General features: G+C 37.5%; 1 protein-coding gene across 3 annotated transcripts in view; it reads right to left on the bottom strand.

Annotated features, from left to right (window-relative positions):
- The window catches only part of SNTG1 (syntrophin gamma 1), a 341,564-nt gene that overhangs the window by 17,418 nt on the left and 303,178 nt on the right, over positions 1–20,968 (bottom strand). For all 3 annotated transcript variants that reach the window (XM_017833684.1, XM_017833693.1, XM_017833674.1), the window contains 2 exons: positions 19,801–19,953; positions 13,161–13,253 (listed from right to left, as the gene is read on the bottom strand). In XM_017833684.1, the coding sequence (XP_017689173.1) occupies positions 13,161–13,253; positions 19,801–19,953 (246 nt within the window). The remainder of the gene's footprint in view (positions 1–13,160; positions 13,254–19,800; positions 19,954–20,968) is intronic.

A 20,968-nucleotide genomic window follows, 5' to 3' on the forward strand; every position in this document is an offset into this window, starting at 1 on the left:
AGACGTACAAGGTGATGCAGAATGCTGTGACTGCAGTCACATTGTCCTCAAAGTACAGTGTCTTGGAGATGCTGGATTACTTCCACTTGTGGTTTCATATGTTCTAAGCATGGTTCTTTTCTTCTTTTCATTTTCATTACTGCAAAATGCATAAGCAGTGAACGGGGACCAAACCTATACTTTTTCAATGTTTGCTTCATAGTGCCAAGGCAAGAAAGGAAAGACCAGACACAATCACCTAAGCACACAGTTTCACACAGATGTGCAACTGCAGCAGTGACAAAAACACATGAGACAGAGAGTTTCACATGTTGTTATCTTTCATATACCTGTGGGCTGACTTCAGTGTCACAGTGCTCACTATGGTGATTGTTCTGAATCCTAATTTTAAATAGGAATAGGTACCCTTGGGAACACTGATCTACTCCACTATCACTGTAGTGTTGTCTTCATGTTTTTGAATATCACAGCTCCTTAGAACCATTTGTTGAATGCTTGCCTCAGTGAGATAGGATAGGTTGTTATAATTTTGTACAAATATATTTATGTATATATATTGACTTCTAAGCATTAAGTACATTTGTAAAACATGCCGGCCTTTTCATAAATTGCCAAACACCTAAATATGTGTCATATAAATTATTCCTAAATCAGTTTTCATGAATTATAAAATATAAGCAGAAGTACTTACTTACTGGTTTGAAGGTACAGTGTTACTGAGCTCAACACTCTATAATACATTCTGATAGGGCTTCTTTTAGCTGGTAAAAGCAGCCGATTTTCTTCAAGTACTTTCGTTGTATAATCCTCAGTAACTGTGCATAACGCATCACTGAGAAAATTTTATAGGACTATATATAGCATTTTTAGGAAGCAATAAATTTTGGTATACCCTAAAATAGAATTGACAGGGGGACCAGGTGCCAAATCCTTTTAAAGCACAAAATGCAACCAAATTAAAAAAGTTTCTTTTGTAGGTAGTGGCATCAGCTACTCATGAGGACTCTGAGACACCCTTCAAGTTGAGGCACACAACCTTATGATGCCTTGATGTAAGACCAAAATGAGAACTCAATATGCACTATTTATTGCCTTGAAAAGTGAATTCTCATTCAACGAGTAAAAGTAGGACTTGTGAAAACAGCAAACAGTCCAATCCAGAAAGTGGGGACCAAGGTAGTACATATACTGAAAATACCATCATCACAATTTCCATACTCCCAGTGTGGTTGCAGAAAATCTGACATAATTAATCCATGTTTTGGGAAATGCACTGTAAGAAGACAATCTCTGAACAAATGTGGTATGTAACATGCATAAAATTGAAAACAACCAATAAGATATAAATCCTTTACCCAATTATTATTCATAGATTGCTTTGGCTGTTTTTTGCATTTTATATCATTTAATAAAATTAACTTCAAAGAATACCAGAATGCAGTGCAAACAAATAAACACTGCAGACAAGATGACAAATTAGGTTTAAGACTTGACATCTCTTGAGATGCTATTAAATTATTGTAATAAGAAATCATCAAAAAAAAAATCCTGTATTTACTGAAATTACAAGATTTTTTTTCCTGTGACATATCTGAGACCAAGATTCTCCACCAATACCTTTTAATGAGAAATATTTTATTTATAAGTAATCATCTAGGACTGATTTGTTCTAGTCTTTGCAACAAAATTACTGTCTATTATCTTCTGCTAGTGTTATTTTGCTATAATTACCCAAGGATGTTCTCTGCTTGCATATTTTTATTTTAAAGTTGGGACATAAATGCAATACATAAATGACACATGGAAGAAAAGCTCTTGACTTCTATGCCTGTAATACATTGCTGATGCTTCCTACAGTCATAGAATCATCGAATCATCTGGGATGGAAGGGACCTCGGACATCATCAAGTCCAACCCTTCATCCACTACTGCCGTGGTTACTAGACCAAGGCACTAAGTGCCACATCCAGTCTCATCTTAAAAACCTCCAGGGATGTAGAAGCCACCACTTCCCTGGGCAGCCCATTCCAATGCCTAATTACCCTTTCTGTAAAGAATTTCTTCCTAGTATCAAACCTAAACCTCCCCTGGTGCAGTTTAAGACCATGTCCTCTTGTCTTATTGATAGTTGCCTGGGAGAAGAGACCAACCCCCACCTGGCTGCAACCTCCTTTCAGGTAGTTGTAGAGAGTGATGAGGTCTCCCCTGAGCCTCCTCTTCTCCAGGCTCAACAACCCCAGCTCCCTCAGCCTCTCCTCATAGGACTTGTGCTCGAGTCCCTTCACCAGCCTTGTTGTTCTTCTCTGGACCTCCTCCAGCACCTCAATATCCTTCCTGAACTGAGGGGCCCAAAACTGGACACAGCACTCGAGGTGTGGTCTCACCAGCACTGAGTCCAGGGGAAGAATCACTTCCTTGGACCTGCTGGCCACACTGTTCCTGATATGGGCCAGGATGCCATTGGCCTTCTTGGCCACCTGGGCACACCGTTGGCTCATGTTCAGCTTCCTGTCAATCCAAACTCCCAGGTCCCTCTCTGCCTGGCTGCTCTCCAGCCACTTTGTGCCCAGCCTGTAGCGCTGCAGGGGGTTGTTGTGGCCAAAGTGCAGGACCCGGCACTTGGCCTTGTTGAACCTCATCCTGTCGGAATTAACCCAACCCTCCAGCCTGTTCAGGTCCCTCTGCAGAGCCCTCCTGCCCTCCAGCTGATCGACACTGCCCCCCAACTTAGTGTCATCTGGAAATTTGCTAATGATACACTCAATGCCCTCATCCTGATCATCAATAAAGATATTAAACAGAACCAGGCCCAACACTGATCCCTGGGGAACACCATTAGTGACCGGCCACCAACTGGATGCAGCACCGTTCACCACCACTCTCTGGGCCCGGCCCTCCAACCAGTTCCTAACCCAGCACAGAGTGCTCCTGTCCAAGCCGTGGGCTGCCAGCTATTCCAGGAGTATGCTGTGGGAGACATTGTCAAAGGCTTTGCTGAAGTCCAGACAGACCATATCCACAGCCTTCCCCTCATCCACCAGGCGGGTCACCTGATGCTAAAAGGAGATCAGGTTGGTCAGACAGGACCTGCCCTTCCTAAACCCGTGCTAGCTGGGTCTGATCCCTTGTCCATCCTGTAGGGGCTGTGTGATTGCCCTTAGGATGATCTGCTCCACAACCTTGCCAGGCACTGTGGTCAGGCTGACAGGCTTGTAATTTTCTGAGTCCTCCTTCTGGCCCTTTTTGTGGTTTGGCGTGACATTCACCAACTTCCAATCATCTGGGACCTCCCCAGTGAGCCAGGACTGTTGGTAGATGATGGAGAGGGGCTTGGTGATCTCTTCCGCCAGCTCCCTCATCACCTTCGGGGGGATCCCATCTGGTCCCATAGACTTCTAGGGATCCAAGTGGCTCAGCAGGTCACTAACTGTTTCCTCCTGGATTACAGGGGGGCTATTCAGATTCTAATCTCTTTCTACAAGCTCCAGAAGCCAGGTGTCCTCAGGGCAACCTGTCTTACTGTTGAAAACTGAGGTAAAGAAGGTGTTAAATACCTCAGCCTTTTCCTCATCTTTGATAACCATATTCCCACCCATGTCCATTAAAGAATGGAGGTTTTCCTTGCCCCTCCTTTTGCTATTGATGTATCTGTAGAAGGACTTTTAGTTATCCTTCACAGAAGTGGTGAGATTAAGTTCAAGTTGTGCCTTTGTCTCTCTAATTTTCTTTCTACATGACCTAACTATATTCCTAAACTCTTCCTGAGTAGCTAGCCCTTTTTTCCATAATCAGTAGGCTCTCTTCTTTACCCTAATTTCCTTCAAAATCTCCCTGTTCAACCAGACCCATTGTCTTTCCCGCTGCCTTGCCTTTTGACACACTGGGACAGCCAGCTCCTCTCCTTTCAAGACTTCCTTCTTGAAGTATGTCCATCCCTCCTGGACCTCTTTGTTTTCAAGGGTTGTGTCCCAGGATACACTCTGAACTGGTCTTCTGAATAGGCTGAAATCTGCCCTCTGGAAGTCCAGCATAGAGGTTTAATTAATGGTCCTCCTTGCATCCCTGAGTATTGAAAACTCTATTATTTCATGGTCACTGTGCCCCAGACAGCCTCCGACCACCACATCTCCCACCAGCCCCTTTCTGTTTGTGAACAGAATGTCTAGTGGGGCCCCATCCCTGGTAGGCTCATTTACCAGCTGGAGCAGGAAATTATCCTCTATACACTAGGAATCTTCTCCGCTGTGTGGAGTTCCCAGCAGACATCTGGTAGGTTAAAGTCACTCAAGAACAAAGGCTGGAGATTTTGAGACATCTGCCATCTGCTTGTAGAATAATTCATCACTCTCATCACCCTGGTTGGGTGGTCTGTAACAGACTCCCACCAGGATGTCAGCCTTGTTGGCCTTCTCCTTGATTCTGATCCACAGGCACTCAACTGTATTGTTACTGACTTCAAGTTCTACAGAGTCAAGAGACTCTCTAACATATAGAGCCACCCCTCCACCTCTCCTACCTTGTCTGTCCCTTCTGAAGAGCTTGTAGCCACCCATGGTAGCACTCCAGTCATGCAAGTCATCCCACCAAGTTTCTGTGATGGCGACTATATCATAGCTTTCCTGCTGCACGATGGCTTCCAGCTCCTCTTGTTACCCACACTGCGTGCATTGGTGTACATGCACTTCAGCTGGGCTGCTGATTTCACTCTTAACTCGGGCTTTCCACCCTTATGGTCCTCTCTGGAGGGCCTGATTTCAATCCCTTTCCCCTTCAAATCTAGTTTAAAGCCCTCCTGATCAGCCCTGCCAACTTATGGGCTACAGTCCTTTTGCCCTTCCTAGATAGATGAAGCCCATCTGATTTGAAGAGATTAGGTACCATGGAATTTGCCCCATGGTCAAAAAAACCAAAATTCTGCCGGTGGCATGAATCCTTTAGCCACCTATTGATAAGATGAGTTTTCCGACTCTTCTCCTCATTCATCCCTGCTACTGCAGGAACTGAGGAAAACACCACCTGTTTAAAACACCACCATTAACTAATTGACCCAGTGTCTTGAAGTCCTTTTTAATCGCCCTGGTACTTCTTCTATTAATATCATTAATGTCATTAATGTCATGACTGCCAGCCTGGACTACCAACAGTGTATAATAATCTGAGGACCGAATTAGCTCAGGGAGTCTCCTACTCCTCACACGGGCACCGGGAAGGCAGCAGAGCTCCCTGTGGGTTGGGTCTGGTCGACATATAGGGCATTCAGTCCCCCTCAGAAGGGAGTCACGAACTACAACTACGTGTCTTTTTTTCTTTATAGCTGTAGTTATGATCCTTCTGGCAGACAGGGTGCAACCAGGAGACCCTCCAGACAGATCTTCCTCTTGACTGTCCTCTACCTGATTCTCTGGGTCCAGGGCCTCATACCTGTTCTTCAAGGGCACCATGGGAGGTGATGGGGGTCGGGAGGGGATTCTTTTACCTCTCCGGTCAGGGATCTGTTTCCACTCCCCCCCCAGGAAGGGGGGGCAGGAAGGGCAGGGCGTCACCATCTCCTGCTACAAATGAAGAAAATTATGTTGCTTCTATTCTTAGCACTAGTGCTAAATCTAGAACACATATTCTGCAAGGGACCTTAGAAAACACTTTCCCATTCATATTATGTCAGTTTGCTACTCATTCCCAGAATTCTGGACTAAACCACATACGAATTTGATGAGATGACATCAGGTAAAATCACTTGCCATCTAGATAATGGCATCAGAAATGTGGGAATACACATAATCAGTTTAGGCTATGACTGGGAATGTTAGTTAGGGTTTTTGTTTTGGGTCAAGGAGTTGTTTTACTCTAAACAGAATAAAAAGGCGACTATATTTTTACCTACCAAGGAATATGCACAGAAATGTGAGTGTCTGACTAGTCCATGGCTCTGCGATAGCTATATGATCTAGGAAGGATATAGTGGACATTTTGCATTGGCAATAGGAAAGAAAAGTTGTATTATGTCAACATAGGAATCTCCAACAAGAATAGATTTAACTTCTGTCCTATGGTTTCAGTGATGAACTACCTTCAATATATTATTTAACAGTCTGGCCTCTTCTGTGTTGGGTTATGCACTGTGGACCATACTTCTTCTTGCAGAAAGACTACACCTAACAAACTTGTGCAATAGTGTTTGCACCACATACTGCAATGGCATCATTTCACCTGCCAGTGAACCTGCATGAGGAATGTCTGAGGTCACTTGGCTTGTTCAGGTGGAGATGAGGAGACTGAGGGGAAACCTCACAGCAGTTTACAGTTCCTTCACAAGGGGAAGAGGAGAGGAAGGCACCAATCTCTTTAGTGCCCAGTGGCAGGACCCAAAGGAACAGCATGAAGCTGTATCAGGGAGGTTTAGCTTGGATATTAGGAAAAAGTTCTTCACCCAGAGGCTGAGCCAGAGGCTGGCTCATTACTGGAACAGGCTCCCCAAGCAAGTGGTCACAGCACCAAGTCTGACAGAGTTCAAGAAGCGTTTAGACAATGCTCTCAGGCACATGATGTGACTCTTGGGACTGTCCTGTGCAGGGTCAGCAGTCAGACTTTGATGATTTTTGTGGATCCTTTCCAATTCAGGATACTCTATGACTCTATGAAATACAGGTTTTATTTATACTTTCCATTGACATGAATCATACAGATTTTATTATGTAATAGCTAAAGAAATTTGGCTTTTGGTAGGATGCGTGGAAAAAAAAATGAAAGAATCTGACAGTGTTTTATAATGATTAGACAGCTACATCTCAGGCCACATGTAAATGATGGAGTAAACAAGGAAAAGGATGTCAGAGGTCTCTTTCCAATTCTAGTTTCAGCAAATCCCTTTGCTCTCTTTTCCTTTGCATCTTCAAAAAGCTGTAGCTGTATTTTTCCAACACTGCTTCCTTTTTCTTGATACTCTGACTGATTGAATTATTCTTCCTTTTAGGTTTTTAAGGCAATTTTTATCTGATATATTACAGATTTATGCTAAGCTTCAATGGGCACCTTTCAAGCTAATGCTGTTTGTCTTCTGACTAAAATAAGCAAAACTCCTACAAGTCAAACTGCATCAAGAGCAGATGCCTTGCATGTCCTTGTTTTCAAGAATAAAAGTAATTGGGTCTTCAGGCACCTGGGATACACCTTAATTTGTCTGTCTCATAGCTAATTGAGAAGGATTGCATTCTTGCAAAGTGGCACTTTGGCCAGACTTATAGCAGCAGAAGGGAACTGAGTAGGATTAAGATCTTGTTCTTGCTCAATTCTACCGTGTTACCAATCCCTAGAGAGTGCCTTACTACAAAAGAATTATGGTCCAAGGCAATTTCCTTTGTCAACTGCTGCAGCTTTATAACTGTAAAGGGAAAGACAGGGGAGGACACAGAGAATAAAGAACAAAAATGAGACAAAGAAAAAAAGCAAGAAAGTCAGCCCTTATAAAATAAGGGTTCTTGTCCATTACTGAAATTACATAAAATGTTAAAAGACTATGGTTTATTTGCTTGGTACTGACAGACGACCTACCAACTTTTGTTTCTAGCCACGGAACATAAAACTGTATGAATCATGCTTGATGGCTTATATTAAAGTTATAGCTGTTTGTTCAGCGTTTCAACTTCTGAGCACAGAAAAAGTATTTTTTTCACAAGAGTTACATCATTAAATCTCCATCTTGAAGTAAGTCCAGTTTCCTCTTGCCTTCTCTATTACTAAACTTTGGGTATCAAGGGGGTTTTGCATGCTGTTTTATTTCAATATGCTGTATATGTATTAGTTGAATGAAGGAACAGACCTTAAGGTATGTATCCCGAGAAAACATGGAGTTTTTTCCTAAAGAAATTCAGGGAACTACTGCTCTGTGTGATTTAGTAGTCTTTCAGCATGAAAAACAAATTAAATATATTTGCAATGCTGCTTATTGTTTACAGTGTATTCTCTTTTTTGATGAAGTGCACAAGGTTTCTGCAAGAGAACAGAGGACAGGTACACTGAGCTTTGTTGATATGAGCCCTGTGGGCCATAATAGAGCTTTTTGTTACTTTGTTCTAGCACCACCATATAATTCAGCAGCACCTTAATCTATTTTCAGTCCTACAAGGAATGATTTTTTTCTCTTCTGACAAATATATATTTTTGACTGCTGGTTTAATGAGCAGTAAATGTGATGGAGTACAGTCATAGCACTTTGCACAGGTAGGTATATTGCAATGTATATTTACACAAACATATATATTATTCGTAGAAGTTATGATGCAAATATGCACATTTTAGAAAAAAAATCTAATGAATATGCCAGTATAAACAGAAATATGCATAACATACATGTCTACATATATTCACCCATACACTTTAAGTATAGTCAATTTTTTTTTTGTTAGGAGCATGTTAAAAGTAAGTTATTGAATGCCACTCAAGTAAGTAGTTTCACATATTGGATCATTTTCAGAATAGTATTTAGATAAATTTTTGTACACATTCTGTTAATCTGTGTAATCTAGCAGTTTCCATATTAATTCTTAAGGTTGGCTGCAAAACCTTATTTATAAATGCTTATCATAATATATGTGCATGTCCATACCTAACATAAATTATCCACAAGAGTTATATTTGTTCATTAAAACATTGATGTCTATTTGCTAGCTAATGTTAGACAAATTTAGGACCTGAATTGCTGTGCTGTAATTGTGCAGGACTTGGGAAAAATATTTTCTCCAGTAGAGATTGATACACAATGCTGCAAAAATTACCTAGGGTAAAATTCGGTTTATAACTTCTAAGATCAAGTTAGATCAAACTAACGTTTTGCTTATTTTTAGAATTTTCATAGTTTAAAAACAAATAAACAAGATAAATTTCCTGTATTACAAATAAAGCAAATGACATTGCATTAAAACTGGTGGACATTTTTATGAAGAAATCCCTAGTGGAAGAGATGCTGTGGGGAAATTCCCTATTGATCGGATTTAAACTTCCATGTATACCAACAAAGGAAGCAGGAGGCCTTTTGACTCCAGGTATATACTTACTGCAAATGAAGGACTACATCACACAAATAAATATAATCAGACATTTGCCAATGTCTGCTTGGCCTCTATGTCACAGTTTGCTTTCATACCATACCTTGTTAGTAATAAAAAGAGATGACATCTTGCACAGAAGCCTTAGCTCTGGAAAGTGCTACAGAAGAACAAGGACACAAATATACTTGTTGCTACTTGTTAAGGTTCAGGGAGAAGAACTATTTTGTGTCCAAAATTATATTTGGTATTTTATAAACTGCTTAACTGAATTAAGAAATTATTTTCTGAAATGTTGGAAGAATCTGATTTAACTAAGCAGTTTTAAAAACTGTTTGTTCTCCTTTCAGGAAATTACAATGGTTTGTTATAAACAACAATAGCAATAGAGCAACATACCAAATGCTCTAAATGATGAAGTACTGTTGACTTTAAGAGCTATCAGTCAGAAAATAAATAAGAGGAAGAAGGGAATATGCAGCAGAAACAGCCATGATTTATGTCAGTGCTGTTATAATCACATCACAGTACAGATTTGTTCTGAATAACTCAGTTTAATACTTTGTGTACTCATATTTATCATCCATCTGTACAGACAGAAACAATGTTTTTATCAAATTATGATGTGTTTAACTTGAAATACATTTAGCACAGATGACAGTTTTTAACCACTTATTTTAACTTACATAGTTAAGTATTATATAAAGATTAAATGATAATAAGCAAGGAAACAAGCCACACAGGGTTGCACGGCTTTTGTCTGGAAACCATAAGAATAATGAGAGCCATTACCCTCTATAAACTTGTTCATGAAAATTGGAAGTGAGTTTGGGGTTTAGAACGTTTGTGAAATTTTGAATGCAGTTTTTCAGTCACGTTGGACAAAACTTATTAATCTACTTAAAACGTAAGAGAAAGAAACAATTTAAATATTGTTGCATTGCTTACATAACTGGAATAATTGAATAGCTGAATAACGGTTAATCATGAGTTAAAGAACTTGGCTTCCTTTACTTAGCTTATTAGTGATTATGAACTTTTAAAGACAGTTCACAGTCAACTGATTAGTGATTAAGAAAGAAAACTTAAAATACCATATGCACAATGCTAAGGATAAAATTTAAATTGCCTCAAGATTTACTGAAGGCACCACTGCAACAAAATATAAGACAGGGCTTCTCAGGTGTCCCCAGAAACTACTTTGTTTCAGAAACTAGTTTGTTTTATGAAGATCTTTGTGTTCTGGAAAATCTGTAAGTGTCATAAATAAATAATAATAATAAAGCATTTAATGATATCCATTAGATCTGTTCTCCAAGTACCTGTTCAAGATCTTCTCTGAATTCATTAAAACATTTTGAATTTGCTATGTTGTTCTGTGAGAAGTGAGAAACACACCGAATGAACAGTTCAGTTTGACACTGAAGTCAATAGAATATGGCTTTGAGTTAAGCTCTACCCAAAAAAGAGTGGTTGAAATTGGTATGAGCAGTGCCAAAATAGCAGAAGTGAACATGTACAAGAGGAGGAGTACTAAGATGATCAGAGAGCTGAAGCACCCCTCCCATGAAGGCAGTCTGGGAGACCTGAGGCTATCCAGGATGGAGAAGAGACGGCTGCAGGGAGATCCTGTTGCTGCCTTTCAACAGTTAAAGGGGGCTTATATGAAAGATGGAGAAAGAGCTTTTACCAAGGCCTACAGTGACAGGACAAGGGACAATGCTTTTAAACTAGAAGAAGGTAGAGTTTAGATTAGATATAAGACATTTTTTATTATGAGAGTGGTGAGTCAGTGGAAGAGGTTGCTCCAAAAAGCTGTGGATACCCCAGTGCTGAAAGTGAAAAGATGATAGTTTGTACTGATTTCTCAAATACAAATTGTAAAAAATCATAGGACTTATAAAGAATTATATGTAAGTATCTTTTTCATTAAAAGTATGAAATTTTAAATAATGAATTTGTCTTTAATACTGAGTATCTTAATTCATGGGACATTTCTTAGGATTTGTGTACAGTCTTAATCCATAAATGTAGATGTAAATATTAATAAGATATAGAAAATGTAATTTAAATTTTATTCATGTTTTTCTTGTCCTGCAAACTGCTTTCCATTCTTCATTGTTTTCTCTGAATTTTCTTGGAAAATAGATTTTGATTTCCTGCTTCATATGAACTCCATTATGTGAAGAAATATTACTTTTAGCCCTTGTGACTATACATGTCTACTTTATGTCTCAGTTTATGTCAGATTAGCAATATTGTTGAAGAACATTCCAGCATAGACACAACTTACACCTGTCGTCATCATAATGAAGATACCTGAATAAATTTTTGGCTAAGAGAATTGCAGGTTTCATCTTTCCATAAAATGATGGAGACTAGGTAATATTTTTCCTTTTTAGGCACTCATTAAAATGTGGTTGACACACTTAGAACAGGTTTTAGACAAGTTTTCTTCCTATGGCTTGTTTGGCAATTTTAATTCTATCAGTCACTTGGCAAAAGATTATATTTCTTTCTACTGTATTGTTTCTCTTCTAATGCAATTGCCATCCTTACCTCACACTGCCTAATGCCTAACAAAACAACATCTTTTTTTTTTAATTCATGGTGCTATTTATATTTTATTCTAACATACAATGCAATACATACAATACAATGAGTGATGAGTTCAAACTGAAAGAGTGGAAATTTAGGTTAGATATGCAGAAGAAATTTATTCTAAAGGTGATGAGGCACTGGAACAGATTGACCAGAGAAGTTGTGGATGTCTCATCCCTGGCAGTGTCCAAGGCCAGGTTGGATGGGGCTTTGAGCAACCTGGTCTAGTGGAAGGTGTCCTTGCCTACGGCAGGGCGGTTGAAACTAGATAATTTTAAGATCCCTTCCAACCCAAACCATTCTATGATTCTATAATATTATACATACATATATATATACAAACACACATTATATATTATATACATATTTTATATAGGTATTATATATAAAAATATTATTGAAGGGTGAGGAAAAGTTCACTTTTTTTTACTGAGCCACTGCATTTTAATTCTGTTGCACTGATTTTTTGTGTAATACCCTCTAAACTGATAGTCCCATTTCACTGATGAATCACTCAAGGTCTTTTGCATAACAAAAAGAAACATACATACATAAGTATTTGAATTCCAAATTTACCACTCTTTGTGCAAACAAACAGCAGAATGGAGTGGGAAGAATAAAAGGGTTCGGATGAGCAGAGTAATGTGGTGGGAAGGGTTGACTTAAGATAGAATATAAGAGCATATTCTGTAGTCAAAAGGGCATTTCCAGCAATTGCTGGTGGCAATATTGCAGCATCTCAAAATAAAACAGGTACTGAAGAGAAGCAGAACTTAGAAGAAAGATTTCACATTCTCACATAACAGCAATGTCAAGTAGTAACACTAAAGCCTGCTTACATTTTAGTACTTGCCAACAATTAGTACAATTGTCAACATACTCAGGCTCTCAACGATTTTACTGAGATTTGGACTTGCAATAATGTAATCTGGAAATTGATGCCATACTATTTACTGAATAAAGTAAACTCTTTCCTCACTTGTACTGAGCTTTTTTTGAGGCTGATGGGAAAAGCTGATGGGTGAGACGTACAGACTATGGTTGATTTATACTTTTACAGACACCTGAACAAAATACATCTAAAACAGAAACTGGGAATTGCTATAATAGCACACACTCTCACTCATGAAACAAGAGAAGAGAATGGAAGGTTATTTTCAAAACTCATAGACCAGCTTGAAACCAAGATTATTTCTTCTCAAAACCAAAGACACATCAGCAAAAGAAACATCAAACTCAATCAGTGTGGGCTTTCATGTGAAATTAAAGAATCAAGATCTGATGGTTGTTTCAGATTGATATTGGTATTGATTTTTCAATAACAAGCACATAAAGAAGACAACTTCTCACATAATCAGAAATCAGTCCTGAATTTAAACTAAAGCATGAGAGATTTGACAAGAGATGATCTATTTCTATAACAAAGAGAAGGACATTTTAAGGATACTACTTATCTCAAAATGTTAGAAAAAACAAGGAATAATAATAGTGTTATAGAAAAAAGTCTTAGAACTTTACCTTTGTGGCAGCATCAAAACAAACAAAGCCCGTGTTAAAGTCAATGGTAAGTCCCATAAGATGACTCTCCAAAACACATGCATATGTCTTGCACTGTAAAAGAAAAACCAGAGAAGGTTGTCACCACAGAACACATTTCTTAAAAAACTTTCTAGAACCATTATTTCTATGTCTTTATTCTAATGTTTATATTTCTCAATATTATTATCAGAAAAGAGTAATTTGTCTGTAAATACATCCGTTTATTGTCAGTGTATTTCAAATCAAAGAATTTTGATGAGTGATGAATTTATCTAAGTAATGTGAAAAGAGGATTTCCTGCTATTAGGGAAAAAATTAAACTGCATCAGAATTGCCTCAGTGACTTATCAGTGCAAATTACTAAAAGCAAAGTTTTATTATTCTCAAACCCTCTTCTTTATTTTTCATACTCAGTAAATTTTAACATTAACATATTCTCTTTAGCTTTTTAGGAAAAAATAAATCATATGTAAAATATCTCTTTGGTATGCTGTTTCCTGTGGTTCTGTGTTGTCCTAAATCTCAGTGAAAAGGTAGCATTTCATACAATTTAGCAACTCGTATAATCATATGAAATACCTTTTTTGCTTCAGCTAGTGGACCAATATATCTCAAATATTTCTATGATAAACCTTGAAGTCCTGAAAGACTTTCTCATTCCAAAATTTTTATATATATGCATCTATTTATTTCCGTAACATCACACTTCAACACATGCCATGAGACATCTATTAAAATAATTTTCAGGATCAAAACTATAGCTGTGCTTGGAGGCTGACTTCAGGTACAAAATGACGGACTTGTATTTTTCATCACAAAATATGTAAGAAAAAATTAAAACATTTCCAGATCTGTTGCAAGTTCTTTAAAGAAGCCATTCTTATTTTATAGACATTTTACCCTCCAGATTTAATTAAATACAGGTATATTCTTCAGAAATTGATGTAGCCACTAAAAATATGAAATGATAACAAAGACTTCCATGATCTATAATGTGTCAGAGTATCAAAATATAAATTGTAAATATAGTAACAATGTGAGTTACTAAACTGCTAGTATTACAAAAGTACCTATGACTATTTTTGGCATTTTGATTATCAAGGATAAATCAAATGCCTTTACTTATATATTCTTTGAGTGGGCTCTTTGGATTCTAAATGGTCTTCCCCAGAACATAAAAAGCTGAAAGGTGCATTAACAGCTTCTAACAGTTGAAATACACATTGCAATGAAGGAAAATTGAAAACGTCACAGCTAGTTTTCATATAAGCAAATAAAACTGGATTTTTTTTTCTTAGATCAGCTACACCATAAATCTGCTATGAATATGTAAACTTTGATTGTAAATCAATGTTATTGAAGAAGAGGATATTGTCTGTGGCACCATCTCATTAGTACAAAAAAGTATCATGGCTAGGCTTCGCGAACGAAGATCTGGGAAGGGCGCTACCCATATTTGCTACAAGTGCGCTGGTGGCTAAAAAAGCCAATATGAGATAGACAAGACCGGTTGCAAAAGACACAGCAGAAAGACTCCTTAGGTGATATTGGCAAGACATGATTCTTTCTGTATTGTCTTTTCTCCTAGAGAGTGATCCTACGTGCATTCTCAAAGGAAGCAGCTGAAGGTTATTAGAAAGGGATCAGAAAGTACATCACCATATCTGACTTGGCCATGCTGATCCTCACGAAGTGAGATGATCATTTTAAGAAACTTGGGGGGACATCCTAAACGTTCCAAAATCTGCCACAGACCTTTTCTGCTCACAGTGTTGAAAGCCTTGGTGAGATTAACAACGGTTGAGTCGTTTGTTCTGTTCCCTACACTTCTCTTGCAGTCGTCTGAGAACAAATACCATGTCTGTGGTACTCCTGTTGGCTCTGAAACCACAAAGTTCTTCTGCTATAGTGGGTATTAGTCTGTTCAAAAGTATTCTTGCCAGGATTTTGCCAGCAATGGAGAGCAGAGTAATACCTCGGTAATTTGAACAGTCTGATTTATCTCCTTTCTTCTTATACAAAGTGATGATGACTGCATCACGAAGCTCTGATGGTAGTTCGCCTCATTCCCAACAGCACACCACAAACTCGTGAAATTTAGCATGGAGTGCAAGGCCCCCATGCTTCCAGATTTCAGGTGGAATTCCATCAACCCCAGGTGCCTTGCCAGTTTTCACCTGCTGTATGGCCTTAAGAGTTTCTTCCATAGTGGGGGCAGTATCCAATTCATTCTTCACCGCTTATTGTGTAATGTGCTGAATTGCAGAGTCTTGAACTACATGGCTGGTACTGAAGAGAGTCTGAAAGTGTTCAGACCAACGATTCAGAATTGAGGTTTTATCTGTCAGAAGCATTTGCCCATCTGCGCTGAGTAGAGGGCTTTTGACCTGGTTTGTAGACCCGTATGCTGTTTTCAGGGCCTCATAGAATCCTCTGTGATCACCCGTATCTGCACATAATTGAGTTTTTTCAGCTAGATCGATCCACCACTTGTTCTGGATGACACGAAGTTTCTGTTGGAGCTTGCTGCATGCAAGATGAAAGGCTGCTTTTCTTACATGACAAGATGGCAGTGCAAGGTGTGCTTGGTGAGCAGTTCTCTTCTTCCTCAACAATTCCTGGATCTCTTGATTGTTTTCATCAAACCATTCCTTGTTCTTCTTGAAGGAGAACCCTAAGGATTCTTCAGAGGACTGCAGGATGCTGTTTTTAATATGTTGTCAGTGTTTCAGGAGAGGGATCTATAGAATGATTTTCGAGCCTAGTTGGAAGATTTGCTTGGAATCTGTCTCTCACTGTGACTGTTTGAAGACTTTTAATTTGGAGAGTCCTCCTTGGAATACCGCCCCTTTTAGGTTTGAACTTAAGGTTGGAGTTAAGTTTACAGCGCATATATAAAGTATATATGTAAAATACATATATAAACTATATATGTAAAGTAATATATTTCAGTTACTTATAGTTAATGAATTCATATATGCAAGAATGTTCAGGTTTTACATGCAAAGTAAAAAATTTACAGTTTTGTAGAATTATATTGCAAACTTCTAACGAGATACAAACTACATTTTAATTTGTAAACCTCCAAGATCTGGAACAGACTTAAAGCCTCTACCAGAAATTAATTTTTGGCAAGGAGACAGTATATCAGATTTAAAATATATATAGTCATCTAAAGTCATCTAACTGCACACCTCAACACCAGAGGTGAACCTACAGTGTGCACTGCAGCACCGTGCTGAGCTGGCACAGCTACCTTTGCTTAAGCACGGCACTGTGCCTGGTCTAATTAGCCTCATTGGGAAGTTAAGATTTATGAGAAACAGGACACAGTCTTGGTTCAGGGTTGCACTGAAAAACCAACCTGCTTCCCAGATTGAAGGTTCTTTATACAAAAGGCAGTGTGCAGTTGATGAAGTATCATGTAGTTCAGCTCAGTGTATTTATTTGTAGGAAGAAACTGCAGACCACCAGTAGCAGCTGATGCTTTACTTATATATAAGACCACTTTATACCCTTGGATCATGTACTCCATGATGTTCAAAATAATTCAGAGAAGCAAAAATGTGAGAATAACAAAAAGATCTTGGGACAGTGAGATTTCAGTTTCTTTGGGGAAAAATGTCCCTTGGTTTATGCATGTGTTGTATGCACTTGCACATAGTTCTGGTTCACAGCTCAGAGCAGGAGTGTGAACTTTTAGACACTAATTAACTTTGTTAAGATTTTTCTCATCTTTATTTTCTTTGAGAAAGCAAAAAATGCAGAAATTGTTCCCCAGATACAGGAAAATTTCATATTTCTTTTATTTTAACAAATATTTTAAAACCTTAAAAGTGACTTTTATTTATATATACTGTGAATGTTTGGCTTTGGTTGCTGATTTCTCACATAGAGCTCATGAAAACTTTATCAGAACTGAAGCATCCCCCTCCCAAAAGAAGTAAAATTTACCAGCATACATTTTTTTTGTTCTCTCACAGAATACAGAATCTTAAATTGGGTTTATGAATAATTCAATGGATCAGGCAGGGGCTGAAGGAGACAAACCGAAGCTGTTCCTTAGATTTTATTTCCTCAATACATACAGTTTAAATTATGGAAAAAACAATACATTGAGAGCTTAGTTTAAGCTATCTCTGAAACTGAAGGAAACCATACTATAAACCTAAGACTTAATTCAGACTTTCAAACTCCGGTTCAACTTCAATGAAGGCAAATGTTAAAGTACTGCAACACAAAACTGTTTACATAATAAACCTTATATTAGAGAACAAACAGCTACAATACAAACAACGACAGCAATAAAAAAAGTCACAACAGAAGAGGTGAAAAGTAGCAGGAACACAAAGGAAACGTGACAGTCATATATAATTGCACATCGTTGTGCAAGCCAGAGCATTCTTAGATTCTTCATACAACAATGCTGTGAGATAGTAAGGAAAAAGGATCTTCAACTATTTTTTTTTCTTTTAATAGTTAATAAGGAAAATGGATTAACATCACTTACTACACTAAACAAAACTAACAAAAAAGAAACTAACACATCAAAATACGACTAAATTATGGTATCATGTTCTTAAATTATTATCAGCTTGATGATGCCTCCTGTAATACATTTCTTTTCTAAAAAACCTCAAATTATATATTTATAATGCAGCATTTAAAAATACTTTAATTCGTTATATGTTCTTTTTAATTAGATCAGAATAGGGCCCTTATTAACCTCTTGTGGAGGTTAATGCCAAATTATAGTCACTGAGTAGCTGTTATTATTGGTATGATTATGGAATAGTTGAATAATTTTAAAAGGCAGTTTTAAACTGCAGTTATATTTTGAAAATCATAAGACTTTATTGTAAGGAAAACCTGCACACAGATAGATTATCATTCATATTAAATATAAACAATCATATGAATATGATTTAATAAGCCATAATTTTAGTAAAACTGTACAGGTGATACCTTAATTTTGAACCTGTCACCTTTTTTTTTTCTCACAGTGAAAGAACTTAGAGACAAATTAGACCACCAGGTTTTATCTGCATCTTCAAATTGCTGGATGAAAGCAGAAATGGTTGTTGAAAGGAAAATGAGGAGGCCAAACTCAGTTGTACTAAAAATATATTTTTTTAATTAAGATAGAGAAAATATAGAAAAAAAGTTGAAATAATGATTTCCACAATAACAATCTATCATGAGAAATCCGATCATCCACCTTTACAGATTTGCTTTAATCAATAAATCAATCAGCCTCAGGAAATCATTACTTTGTGCTTTTAGTTGCTACTCTGAACTTCAGGAGAGAGAAAAGAAAGGTGCAATGGTTAAGACTAATCTGGGGTTAAGATTATTAGGGAAATTATTTGGGGGAAGCATGAGAGCAATTTTGAAAAAAGAAAAACTAGGAGTGCTATAGTATAAATCAATATTAGAATAGAACAAACAAGAAGTGGCTTCTGGGCAAAAAATTATTCAAGAAAAATGTCATATATTCTTCTATTGATGGCACAGTAATGCTTCTATAAACTGTGTTGCAGTCATTTATATAAGGTAAGAAAAGTTTTGGTAGAAGGTAACACTGTATGAAATAAAGAGGAAAGTTGAATCTTCTCCAGCTCCTCCAGCAAAGGTAATACACATTAAAGCTGACAGCACTGTAGTCTTTCCAAAATGGATCATTATTAGCATATACTAATTTGGTCTGTCTGCATGTGGTGCTTCGTAAGTTGGAACAGGACTAATATATAACTAACAATTTGTCTGAATAAAACCGTGTCAGTGCTTGCATTCCCAGGATGACGCAGAAAATGCACGAGCCAATACTTGCACAGGTTAATATGCTAATGTAACTCCGGTAGGTGTGTATAACTCATGGTAACATGTTCTAACCACTTGTATATTTTATGACTAGAACATCAATATAACAACTAGGATTGGGTAAGTTATAATTGTGGTGTGTGGTTTTTTCTCCTATTTAAAGTAAAAAAGTCATGACTTTTTGGTCATACGAGGGAAACAAAGTTATCTTTAAATACTCTCATAGGTTATTTAAAATTATAAAAATTCACTAGTAATTGGCACTTGAATGTCATCCATCTCTGCTGTCATCTGACAATTGAGTAAATACATAAGAAACAAGAAATGTTTGAAGAAAGAATAGTGTATCTGAGGTACAATTTTGTTCTTGCTTGTATCCAGTGAGTACTTCATTCAGTGTACTCTCATTCCCAGTATTACAAGGACAACTTAATTCCTGCAAAGTTCTCTTGTGAAATCCAGTAGCAAATAGAGTAGCATGCAAGACAGTAAGGATATCTAAACAGCTGCTTTTTGTCCCTGATCTATGGATTGCTTTTCTGCATTTGTCCATGAACTTCAGTTAAAAAATACGTATCACCAAGTCATAATAACTCAAAGATTGTATCTGAGGTGATCTCTTCTGAACGTTAGATCACAAGCTGTTTGGGAACACCAACAGGCTTCTTATGCAATTACTTAGATAAACAATAATAATTTGACAACTGCAGAAGGTCAGAAAATTTCTTAAATTGCATCATTATTTCATATGCACCTAATTTGTTAATGTACCGAAAGGTGATCAGGCAGTTGTTCTCACCTGTATCCGTTCAACTTCTAAAAAAGTCGCTGTTTGGAAGGCTTTTTCCCATAGTGTTAGGTCAGACTCTAGCTCCACAGAAAAGTAAAGATCTTCTCCAGATTCAGACTGGACACTGAAGCAATGTTTCCGCCGGTCCAGTAGATCACTGTCCTGATGAAAACCTGAAGTTATATAATCTGGCATACATCAATTAATATTTTTAATTGCAAACATCTATGCCTCAAACCCAGCATTTTTAAATGGCATTTTTAATGCTAGTAGTAACTACTGAGAGCTGAGGAACTGAAAACTAGGGTTTTGGTCTAAACATTGACATTTCAATGAATTTAAAACAGGACATCTATATGCAGAATGGTACAGAAGCACACAGTATATCTCTGGCATAACTTTGAATATTTTAACAAATCACTTCTCATAATGTTATCAGCTATACACTTTTAGATTAGATAAATTCTATAAAAGGTGTCCACTTTCTATTCACACGAAGAACACAAATATCAGCTTCTCTGACCTATTTGACTCACACACTCTGCTCTGGAACTTTGGTCCAAGGAAGAAAGAGACTTAGTTTAAGCAGTGTGAAAAGTCCATCTGCCCTATTTTCCCTATAGATAAATTCATATTTCTCATAGCTTACAAAATTCAACTTAGAATTTGTCTTTAAATGGATACTGCCAGTAGAGACTACAGTGGCTGCCAGTGGTTAGGTTGCTGGCTTTGGACCTGGAGGAGAAAGTTACTTTTGGCTTTACTTTCAACATAACACCACACAATGAATATCAGGTTATAAATATTTAAGAATGATTGCTAGAATTTGTAATTGGTACTAAACAAAGGAATAAACAAATTAATCAGGAAATCCATTCACTAAAATGTTTTCAAATATTTATTTATTAATTTATTTAGTATGGGATGCTTTATGTTAAAATTCTGCCACACAATTTGTCCTTGTGAATAATACACTTGCAGAAACAAGTTTAATTAATTTTTGTCCCTGCCATGCCAAAGAAGTTGCCACAAGTCACAGTTTCATCAGCTGTCCTTGCCAATACATCTGGAAATTTGGTTATAAGTAGCCTGTGTGCAACTTCTACAATGCTACCCCACAGCAAAAGACACAGTTAAGACCAGTAAAGGAGACTTACAGGACAGTATTGCTTTCTAC

This window comes from Lepidothrix coronata, unplaced genomic scaffold, assembly GCF_001604755.1.
Source record: "Lepidothrix coronata isolate B3197 unplaced genomic scaffold, Lepidothrix_coronata-1.0 Scaffold6, whole genome shotgun sequence".
Taxonomy (NCBI): domain Eukaryota; kingdom Metazoa; phylum Chordata; class Aves; order Passeriformes; family Pipridae; genus Lepidothrix; species Lepidothrix coronata.